Source organism: Dendrobium catenatum, unplaced genomic scaffold (assembly GCF_001605985.2).
Source record: "Dendrobium catenatum unplaced genomic scaffold, ASM160598v2 fragScaff_scaffold_635, whole genome shotgun sequence".
NCBI lineage: Eukaryota > Viridiplantae > Streptophyta > Magnoliopsida > Asparagales > Orchidaceae > Dendrobium > Dendrobium catenatum.
In genome coordinates, this window is record NW_021319097.1 from 105876 (window position 1) to 118380 (window position 12505).

Genomic DNA, 12505 nt, shown 5'->3' on the forward strand with positions numbered 1-12505 from the left:
CAGCACTACATTAACTTTCCATCTAACATCCATTAAAAGAAAGGGTAGGTTAGTCACTTAAAATTAGAAAAATCTAATAGCCAAACACCATTATGATTCACCCGGGATCCTCAGCAACAAGAAGTTCAGTCGCTACAGCTCTTTCTTAATGATCATTCATTAAATGTTTAGTGGAAGAATCAATCAAATATAATTAAAAGTATTCCAAAAACGATGCATAAAATTGTATTATATACAACACTCATTGATTTATTTACACTAGATACTATATATTTTTATATTATTGTACAACTATTTAATTTCAGATTTATTTTGAAGCATTGCCATATTATAGCAGCAACAAATATTACCAAAACAAATTACTCATATATCAAAACTATCATGTACTATAATAGAATTTTAACAACAACTGCAGGTTAGTTTACAATACTATTTTGATAACAAAAAAAACTTCAAGAATTTCTTCAAAACCTCTAAGTTAATTAATTTTACAAATTATATGTAAACTTCCTTATGTTAGCAAAATTTTGCAAAATTATATCTAAAATAAAATTTTCAAGATAAACAAAATATTTTCAAATATATTCTTAAATGACCCCTTCGTTGATTGAGATCAGCATTTTAGGAATGAAACCTTTATATGACTACATAGGATCAGCTACATGAATCATTTTTCCACATTGTGTCCTGTTAAGAGTCAAGTTCTCATTTAAATCTAATATGAAAAGATCATTTTGTGATATTAGCTAACCAAGTCTTTTTAGGTCTACCTCTACCCTTTTAAACATAGGTTAGATCTAATACATCTAGCAGGGTCATCAAAAGGCAAACCTTTTATGTGGCCAAACAATCTAAGGCAACTCTCTCAAATACTATCTACCACTGGAGCTCCTCCAACTTTTTCACGTATAAACTAGTTTCGCATTATCTCTAAGTGTAAAGACCACATCCACCTGAGTATCCCCGTCTCTACAATAATTAACTTAATTTAATACTTTTCTTTTAATGACTAACATTCTGCGCCATAAGGCATTGCAGGTCTCACCACCATCTTATAAATTTTTTTCTTAAGTTTGAGGGGCACTTTTCTATCACAGAAAAGGCTTGATGCCAACCTCCACTTCAACCATTCAACTTGAATTCTACTAATAATATCCTCGTCTATTTCACCATCGTTTTGAACAATAGACCCAAATTATATAAAATGCACTATTTTTAATGACTTGATCACCCAATATTACAATCCCACCACTAGACATATTACTACTAACATTACACTTAATGTATTCAATTTTAAATCTACTCAAACGCAAACCTTTAGACTCCAAGGTTGTGGGCTCCGAAAATTCGGTTTGGGTAGTTGTTTTTTTCAATTTTTGTGTCCATTAGTTGTTGCATTAATGCCTTGTTTTCCCCCTAGTTGTTTTCCCTTCGGTTCATGTTTGCTGTACCTTTGGTTTGGACAATTGTCCCTTCGATTTTTGTGCACATTAGCTGCTGTATTAATGCCTAGTTTTCCCCCTAATTGTTGCCCCTTCGGTCCTCTTTGTTGTCCCTTCGATTTAGGCAGCTGTCCCTTCGGTTTTTGTGCCCATTAGTTGTTATATTAATGCCTCATTTTCCCCTAGCTGCTGTCCCTTCGGTCCCTCTTTGCTGTCCTTTTCAAGAGAATTCTAGTGGTTGTTTGGGTGGTGCTTTAATTACTTGCAATAAATATTTTCTCTCTTTTTCCCCTATATATAATGGCTGTTTTCCTGCAGATGCAGGCAGTTTCTGTGAAGAATTTGCATGCAAACCTGCGAGTTTTTCTAGCTTGCGAGCTAGCCCCCTTTCCCCTTCCCCTCTATAACTTCATCTCGGTCTTCTACCTCTTCTTATCTATCCACGGTTCCCGCCCCTTCTGTATCTTTCTTCTCTTGTGAGCTTGGTGGTGTCTGCTGCCACATTTTGGTTGGTATTTGCCGGATCGTTCCAATGGTGGATTCCGGGTGAGAACTATCCTTTGAGCACCTATCCTTTATATTTCAAGCATTGCATGAGAGGTGACCGCTTGCTGGTTGTTCTGAGGGTAGCCTTGTTGTAATTTCTTTATGTTTAAGGATTTTGTAAGCCGCTTTCTAGAGCTTGTTCCTACTTTTAGTTTTATATATGGATGTTTATGCTTTATTGAAAGGAAGAAGTTCTCTAATTGCTTTCCTAAGTGTTCTCCATAAAAATATTCAGAAACTTAGGTTGCATCAATTTTGTATCAGAGACCTTGGTTATCGTTCTAGTCTTCATTTCTTCTTTATAAAAATATGGAAAATCAACAAGCTGAATGGCAACGTATGTTTTATGCAACAACTGATTAACCTACAACAACAAATGGAAGCAAAGACTAATACCCTAGCTGCACTAAGTCCAAAAGGTAAACCTATTTTGAAACAAAATGCGGGATCTAATAAGGTGAAATTTAAATTCCAACAATCAGATTCTAGCTATCTGCAAAACTCACTTTGGAGAATGACTATTGATGAAGTTGGTAAATTGTCATGTTTTCCTCCTGCGAAGCAACATCCTAAAAAAGTAAGAAGAAATGCAGCCAAACTATACTCTTCAGATGCTTAGTTTACCATTTATCCAGTCAAAAATATTGTGGATAAATTTGAGACTCAAACAGTAAACAAAGTTGAAATCCTATAAAAATAATGGAGAAGCTGTTATTTTTAAAGGCAATCTTAGGGATGTCAATTTCAAGTCATGGGTCGGGTTCGGGTAGAACCCAAAACTAACTCGGCACTATTCGGATTTGAGTCAACCCGACTCGTCGGGTTGATTTTTTGGACCCAAACCCGACCCACTATGGGTTCAGGCCAACCCGACCCATTTAGGGTTTAGGCATAACGCGTCAGCTGCAGCGGTACCGACGGCCGGCAGGGCAGCGTCAACGATGTCGGTGACGCGACAGCCAGCTATATGCGGAGCGGACATGACGCGAAGCGACGCGGGCCAGGCGGGCAAGCGAACCGCGGGGCAGGCGAGGCAGCTGGTGCGGGGTAGCGGGGCAGCTGGATTTTCGGGTCATTTCTGGGTTCTCGGGTCAACCCGAACCCTACCCGATTATGCAAACGGGTCAATTTTCGGGTTCGGGTCAACCCAAACCCAAAATTTTCGAGTTGGGTTCGGGTCGATTTTCTGGTCTGTCCAATATTGACACCACTAAGAAATCTGATGAGGTGATGTTGCAGTATGTTGATCAACCTGTTAGCTACAAAATGTTGTTAAATGCAGTAAACATGGAAGAAGAGAAAGTGAGGCAGCCAGAAGAACTGCAATTAGGGACAACGACCATAGAGGAAGCTATTGATACAAACTTCATAGCTCATCAAAATGTTGAAGGAAAAATGCAGCTTATAGAGGATGAACAACTAGAATTGATAAATCTAGCTGCATCAAGTAATGGTTTATCATCCATTATTTTTCATGACAATGATACTTTGATTAGCAGTATTCTATCAAAAGATGTTGAGCTTTTTGAAAGAGTTGGTTCAATCACATATCATGCAAAATCTTATTTTGAGAAAAATCCTTCCATTGTTGAGAAGATATTAACTGGCACTACTAAAAGCATACAGTTGTGTGGGACTTTGCCCTTACTGTTCCTAATGATGTTGTGGATATATGTACAACCAAAACAAAACATAGAGTACACCAACAACTCTTGGTTAGATGGAATGGATGCCCCCCTGACTGACTGTTGAAGATGAGAAGTTGCAGCGTTGTCATCCTGATACCTACCAGCATATAACTGAGGCATTTTTATCAGGAGATGATATTCTTCCGCTGGAGAGAATTGATGCAATCAAGGATTTTCATTTTATGTTTTTTCATTTTTCCATGTTTTGAACTCATGTCATTTGGACTCTTCTTTTACCCTATGATGGAAGGCAGCTGATGATCATGCTAGGTTGGTGCACTTAGGAATGTCTCTCCAAATCCTTCACTTTGTTTCTTTGATTTTTCCCTTGGTGGGCTGCTGGTTTTTCCCCTCGTGGACCTTGTTTTCCTCAATTTTTCCCCTTTGTAGTTGTCCCCTTAATTTGGGCAGCTATCATGTCAGTTTTTGTGCCCATTAGCTTTTGTATTAATGCCTCGTTTTCCCCCTAGCTGCTATCTCTTCGGCCCCTGTTTGTTATCCCTTTGATTTTTGTTTCCATTAGTTGCTGTATTAATGCCTCATTTTCCCCCTAGATGTTATCACTTTGATTTTGGCAGCTGTCCCTTCGATTTTGGCAGCTGTCCCTTCGATTTTGGTGTCCATTAGTTGTTATATTAATGCCTCGTTTTCCCCCTAGTTGTTGTCCCTTCGGTCCCTGTTTGCTGCAGTTTTCAAGGGAATTCTAGCGGTTGTTTGAGTGGTGCTTTAATTACCTTGCATTAAATATTTTTTCCCATTTTCTCCCCTATATATAGTTGATGTTTTACTGCATTTGGAGGCAATTTTTGTGAAGAATTTGCATGCAAACCTGTGGGTTTTTTAGCTTGCGAGCTAGCCTCATTTCCCCTTCCCCTCTATTATTTCATCTCAGTCTTCTACCTCTTCTTCTCTATCTATGGTTCCCGCCCCATCTATATCCTTCTTCTCTTGTGAGCTTGGTTGTATCTGCTGCCACATTTTGATTGGTATTTGTCGAATCGTTCCAGTGGTGGATTCCGGGTTAGATCAATCCTTTGAGCATCTATCTTTTATATTTCGAGCATTGCATGTGAGGTGACCGCTTGTTAGTTATTCTGAGGGTAGCCTTGTTATCAATTCTTTATGTTTACGAATTTTGTAAGCCGCTTTCTAGAGATTGTTCCTAGTTTTAGTTTTATATGTGGATGTTTATGCTTTATTGAAAGGAAGTTCTCTAATTTCTTTCCTAAGTGTTCTCTATAAAATATTTAGAAACTTAGGTTGCATCACTGCGCAAGCACCTATAGTTAATTGTCCCTCTCGATAACTAGAGAGAACTTTCAATTAAGGCTAGTAGTCCAATAGATACGTAGAGATGCGTAGTATCTGGTGTATTAGCATCATGATTTGGAATTGAAAATTTTGATTTTTAAAATTGAAAATTCACCGTCTTGATCTTAAAGCAAATGGTGGGGAACTGATGATGAGCCCGATCAAGATCTCATGGTTCCGTCGTCCTGGGTCATAATGGTCCCTAGTCTACTTAGTCATAGGACGTAGTCGACCTAACCTAACAAAATGATACTTGTCGACAGCCATGAGTTGCTTCGTCCATTAGTAACTTGTAGACCTATGGTGAATATTTTTCTAAGGGGACAAATATGAATCCACCTTAGCTAACAAAGGGCTTTGTGCCCTATCGATTATATCTTATTGATTCATATCTCAAGGATTTGATGTCATTAATGAGCATGTGGGCTATGACCGTAATTGTAATGCAATGGAGTCATTGGACCAAGCCACTAGCTCGGAGGTCGCGGTCATAATCATTAACCATGCGAAACCATTTGGCCAAGCCACGGGTCCTTTGTGGAACCATCTGGCCAAACCACCAATTAGAAGACCAATGTCATGTCCTTAATGGCAAGAAACATATTAAGAATAAATCCTAGTTATATCTCAACGAGACATCTGTTCTTTGTGAGCTGAAGTGATTTTCAGATTTGTCCACACCAACAAATTATTGCATGAGGATGGTTTTCACTTTAAATGGTTGATGATTTATTTCAATTTTAAATATTCCATATTTTTGTGATTTTTGATATTTTAGGTTTTCATAAGCATTTGGGAGGCATTTTCTTGAATGTTTGGGGTCCGGTTGATATTTTCTATCAACACGACCATTATTGAGATATTTATGTGCAATTTTCATTTTATTGGTTGAACCTTGTCGACCCTGTCTACTTGTCAACAAAGGCTCAGGTTCATTATCGGTTCTATACTTTATTAGTGAATTTTCCTGGTTATAGGCCTTAAAGGACTAATATAAATGTATAAAACTAATATTTCGGTCGACACCGCGATTGTATATTTGTTCGACAGTTCAAGCCGCGTTCACTCCTATCTATCCACATAGACGGATCAAGCTTGAACTTACGTTCACTTCTTGACTCGCGCAACATCTTCAAACGTCATGTATGCACATACATTACGCTCGTCGGGGCCCATGCATGTACTTAGGGGCATTTTTGTAATTATTTGTTGAACGTTGTTGGCTGTATATAATTGATGATGAAGGATCAGGTTCTTAGTAGGTCTTGTGCCTTTGTTAATGAAATTGCTTTGTAATAGGCTTTAAAGGTCTAAATATGAACGTATAAAACAAATAACTCGGTCAACATCGTAACCATATTTTTTTTAATAGTTCGATTCGTGTCGACTTCTATCTACTCACATAGAATGATTGGGCTCAAACTTAAATTTATCATTTTGAGCCGCGAAGCATCCTCAAACATCACGTGTATACTCATAACATGCTCATCAGGGCCCATGCGAGTATATATTCTTACATATACTTACATGTATATTTTCATATTTGTATGTATACATGTTGTAGTGCATGTGTGGCATTTTGAAATATTTGGTGTTGATCAGCTGTGCAAATGATCATCTTTGGGTGTGCACAGCACTCTAATGTTATGATCGCAATGGGGCAATCTATTTTGCGATCTAATGTCGTTTGACACGAGCGTTGCTTAAATCGTCGTTTTTCACTTATTTTTGTGTGTTTTGATGTGTAGAGGTCAACAAAGGTTGATATACATAATTCAAGTATTCCTTCAACTCCCTCACTAATCTTATCAACAAGAAAAATATTATTAAATCTCAACCTCTCGTTTCAAAGATGATCCCACAGCTATGAACAGTAATTCATGGAAAGACCGCCTGGATCACATTAAATTCCTTCCATAACTAGGCAGTTGATTTAGGAAGGATTGTATTACTAACTATTCTATAATTATTTAGAGTTATTTATTTATTTATAAATGCACATTGTATAGATCTATAAATAGGGAGTATGTTGCATGATAAAATTCAAACTTTTCCCTCTCAAACTTCCTGATTTCAACTTGGTATCAGAGATACAAAGGAAGTAAAGCGGGATAAAGACCTCCCAGACAGAGCAGCCGACAGAGCCCAAAGCCTAGAAGATGGGCGCCGCAAACGGATTTTAAAGAGAAAGCTTTGCCGACAAATATCAGACGGAGCCTTTTGCCAAAAACGGACGCCGCAAACGAAGCACCGAAGACAACATTGTGCCAACAGAAGCTGGAGCGATGCTTTACCAGACGCCGCTGACAGTCGCTTTTTTGTCGTAAATAGACGCCGCCAACATACGTACAGAAGACCTGTCGTCCGAAATACTCGCATGCGGGACGCTCGCTCCCGCCTGGAAGAACTAACCATGGGATTTCACCCACCCAGCTCTTATGAGTTAAACCTCCGTGCGTGCCCCAGCTATCCAATTCGAGTACTTGGCTCGGTTCGATTCATCCTATAAGTAAACCGAGAAATTTTTCTCTCTTTTCAACGACCTTTATTATCGATCCAAAAAAAAAAGGAAGACTTCATTGCTACCCAAAAATCATACATATAATCTTCATTACTATCATCAGATCAGAAATCAATTCCTCCCAAAGCATTGACCAAATGGAGGAGTTTATGATGCACCAAGGACGGGGTGACCTCCAAAGCATGATACCTTCATATTGTCTGAATGGAAAGAACTACCTAAAGTGGTCTCAATTTGTGAAGACCTACTTAAAGGGGAAAGGAAAAATACACCACCTCGGAGGAGGACCAAAAGAAGGAGATCCTAATTTTTTGGGCATGGGATGAAGCAACCTCAATGATTATGTCATGGTTGTGAAATTCCATGACTCCAAAAATTAGCGATGCATTGATGTTCCTCTCCACTACAAAGGAGATATGGGATGCCGCCAGACAAATTTTCTCAAAAGCTCGAGATGCTGCTCAAATCTTTGAAATCAAAAACAAAGTAGGGAGCACAAAACAAGGAAGCAAGACCGTGACGGAGTATGCCACCCTTCTACAAAACCTTTGGCAAGAACTTGATCACTACAAATGCATAGAAACCAGATGTCCAGAAGATTTGTCCAATCCTTTGGTAAGGATGTCTGCAAGTTGATCTTTCGACGATACATGATCAACTTGCAGACATCCTTACCAAAGGATTAGACAGCTCTACCTTTATCAGAATGATCGTCAAGATGGGAATGACAAATCTATATTCCTCAGCTTGAAAGGGAGTGTTAAATCTCGGCCTCTCGTTTCAAAGATGATCCAACGGCTATGAACAGTAATCCGTGGGAAGACTGCCTGGATCACATTAAATTCCTTCCATAGCTAGGCAGCTGATTTAGGAAGGATTGTATTACTCATTACTCTTTAATTATTTATAGTTATTTGTTTCTTTATCAATGCACCTAGTATAGATCTATAAATAGATAGTATGTTGCATAATAAAATTCAAGCTTTTCCCTCTCAAACTTCCTAATTTCAATAAATATCATCAGCAAAAAGCACACACTAGGATGCATCATTTTGCAAATGTCTAGTTAGAACATCCATGACCAAGGAAAAAAAGATATGGGCATCAAGTTGATCCTTGATGTAATCCAACTGAAATAGAAAAATACTTTGTCAAACCATCTTGTGTTTGAACCAACGTAATGGCTCGTGTATACATATCTTTAATGATTTGGATATAAGCATTACTATCTTCTTTCATTTCTAGAACTCTCTAGAGCACTTCTCTTGGAACTTTGTCATATGCTTTCGCTATTAATTTTTTTTAGCAATTACTTTATCATATAAATAAGTTTTAGCAATTACCTTTTTAAATGTTAAATGAATAACCTACCCTCTGCTTTAACTTAAAGTTGGATGGAGAAATTAACGCAAGGAAACAATTGATAATCTGCCAGAAAACAAAGGGCAATATAATAGAAACTATCAGTAATCACAGGGAATATAAATGATAATTAACCTTAAGAATACAACATAATTCATAGGAAGAGTAACAAATCACATTTAAACAAACAGCAACGTTGTAACTTGATACAGTTACATTTGAAGATGCCAGATGGGCAGATCTGAAGGATCAAGTTAATGTAAGAAAACATAGAAAGACTGCCAGAAGTTTGGTAAGTTGGAAGAAAGTTTCCAATTCATAATCTATCAATACAATAGAAGCTAGGTGCCCCTGAAAAAAGACTATTAATTATTACCCTCTCAACATCAACCTAAAACAAAGTAACAACCATAATCAATAAGAAGTGAAATTGATTGCCACCCTTTATAGCAGATCTGTATCCATACAAAATGCTAAGCGGATAATTCAGATCCTGAACACAAAATAAGAAAATGGACCATATCTGCCCATAACCATGACTGAAAATAGCATGAAATGAATATGATGCATGTAATTATAAAGCAAAATCAGGTAATTAAAAATATAGAAAAATTTCTTACACAAGAAAGATTTGGATCTGGTGAATCTATGAAATATATGAGTGGAGATCCTAGACGAGGCTTAAACTTTTTCTTTCCCGTGTCAAGCTGCCAAACTACTATGACTCCTTCCTTCCCGCCTGAACAATTAGATTCAGTTTATTAATATGACAGAACACAATCATAACAAACCCACTGCATCGACAAGAGATTAATGCTAATTAAGGAAATAAATCAATCTAAGCAATAGAAGTCTAATGGTATAGAATATTACGCTAATAAAAAATAGCCCTCTTAAAGAAGAAACCAACGCTCAATGAAATTCATTTAGTTTTTTTTTTTTTTTTCTTTCATCATGAGTTAGAAAAGTTTGTTATCTTCAAAATCAATCAAGTAATGATTAAATGCCACCAACCAATAACATTTAATTCACAACATCTAGGCCGCTTGCTTACAAAGAGGCTTAACCATCGAATTTGAATCATTAAAATGAAATTACCATACCTGAGTACAAATAAGCACCATCAGAGGAGAAGAAAAGAAACTTGACTTCATTGGCATGCCAATGCCATGTTGTACAGGAGTCAGCATCATCATTACCTCTTACACAAGGCCTCTCTTCCTCGTCTCTAACTGGCAGTTTGTTTGAGAAATTTTTCTTCCCAAATCCCCTCCATATTAGTATTCTTCCAGTTATATCACCACCCGCTACAACTCTCTCTGTTGGATGGAACGCAAGAGTGCTCAATTTTTTTGTGTGATGCAATGTGATCTTTTTCACTTCATCACTTCTAAATCGCTTGTCAGGAATTTGCCAAATATGTAGTTTACGCTTGTTTGGAATGCCAATAAACTCTCCTGATTTACTCGCATGTATTAGATGTGACTTTCGAGTCTAATTAGGGGGGGGGAAGACAAGGTGTCAGCATTGATACAATAAAGCATATTTTTATACTTGATATTAAAAGAAACAGATGAACCGCTTCATAGAACGAGACATGAGAAGGTAAATGGTATGTCTTTCAAATAAGAATTTTAAAACAATTTCAAAATCATGTACAAACAAATCTTTAGCAATGATCTAGTAATCAAGCTGGTTTATGAGAAAAAAACGTAGATGCAAGACCCCACCTTAAAAAAGACAGACAAACATAGGCTCTTGAAGTAGAGATCCTTAGTTGCGTTCCTGATGAGGAAAATATAGATGATTCGCGGGATGACAATTTGATATAATCAAATTGTTCCCGATGAGGATGCCAAAATTTATTTAGATCAAGGGACCAAAACTTCTTAAAGTCGCAAGACTCTATAGTTCATTTACCCTCTCCGCCGGGAGAACACTCTCAATTAAGAAAGAAACTGCTTCCAGCTTTCAAAAATTCACTCTACAATGACAGTATTAGCAAATACTAACACGTACTACTACACTTTCCATGGGATGTAAGGATGGATGGTATATCTTGTCAAAATCTTATGATTCCATTGTCCAATTTTTATGGGTCAACCCTAAGTCTAAAGAGCCAGGATGCCATAATTGCAACAATGTAGCTTAAGTCAACAAGCTTTGTGTTTTAGCAGGCAATAAATCAAAGAGCTAGCAATGCTATCACTCAGGAAAGGCCAACCCCTTTCCTAAAGCCTCCCCAAATGTGTAAATGATAAGACTCAAGAGCAATTTTACCTGAGATTATGTGTTCTTTAAGTCTTTAACCAAATTTTCTCCAACATTTTGAGAAAGGTTTATTTAGATCTAGGAACAAGGTTTCCTATGAGTGTAAGACCTCATAGTTAATTACCACACACGAGAGAGCACTGAAGATTAAGGAGGTTATTTAGGATCAATTTTTGGGGTCAAATTCAACATTTATGTTTGAATTTAATTCATGGGGAATAGTGTAGACCCCATTAAAATCTCATATTCGACATCTTAAGCATATCCAATCTACCAACTTCAGAGGGCTTTAAACCAATAATATCTAAAGAGTCTAATTAACAACAATAGGTTTCTTCCTATCAAGTACCTCAAGCAAAACAAAGTGGATGCATATGTCAAAGCTGCGACGTATTTTCAAATTTGGCATCAACTTGTTGACTAGTAGAGGCATTATTGTACAATGTTTTCACTTAATAATTCAAAGGCACAAAACTAGCTTCCTGCAATTCAGAGAAACAAAATATGACCAGCAAGAGCTCAGAGACATGGCATAACTATTAATTGTTCAGGAGTTTTAAGTTGAATCGAAAAAGCGTATTGATGGATATGATGTTTGATTAGTAGGCTTAGTTTTTAATTGATGGCAGGTTGATAGTTTTTAATTGATGGCAGGTTGACTTTCTCCTCTAATATTTTTTTTTTATTTCCTTTGTTTAATTCATTTGAATATTTTTTTTCCTGAAAAATCTTAAGAAAAAATTGAAACATGTCAATTTTTTTTGCTTCCAACAGGAAATTTTCAACATAGACTAAATGCACTATGCATCCAATATCATTTTAACCAAATAGCATATACAGTTTTCGGAGAGCCTTTCCGGACTACCATAACTAGGTTAAGAAAAGCTAAAAATTATAGTACTAGTAATCTAAGAATCAAAGAGTGAAGGATGAGAACTGAAGCCATTTCCACAAGTTAAAATTGGTCATGTGATCATACCTCACACAACAATCCTCCAACCCGGCGAGAGTCAGTTAAGTTATACAATTGAACTTGTCCAAGCAAGGCTTTCTTCTTATCAGCTGGTTTGCTTGTATCTTCAATTGATACAAAAGCATAGAGCTTTGATTCCTCCTCAATGCTCTCGTCTAGATGGCATGCTATGCTTGGGATCACCTGCATGAGTATATTATGAAAAATGAAAATAGGCATTAAAAGAGTACAAGAATGAACAGCAATAAAAATGAATAAAATTAACCTCAATGTTCATTTACCACATGGATAAATTGAGCATTATGAACATTTAAATAGGTTAAACGCATAGAATGACTACTAGAGAATAAAATTAGAATGACCTATTGGTGAATCAGAATAAAAAAAAATT

At 36.9% G+C, this 12505-nt stretch overlaps 1 protein-coding gene across 1 annotated transcript in view; it reads right to left on the reverse strand.

The window, feature by feature from the left end:
* Positions 1–12505, reverse strand: part of LOC110095171 (WD repeat-containing protein 75) — a 28101-nt gene that overhangs the window by 13815 nt on the left and 1781 nt on the right. The window contains exons 3-5 of the mRNA XM_028695427.1: positions 12121–12297; positions 9974–10364; positions 9491–9609 (exon numbers count right to left, since the gene is read on the reverse strand). Of these exons, the coding sequence (XP_028551260.1) occupies positions 9491–9609; positions 9974–10364; positions 12121–12297 (687 nt within the window). The remainder of the gene's footprint in view (positions 1–9490; positions 9610–9973; positions 10365–12120; positions 12298–12505) is intronic.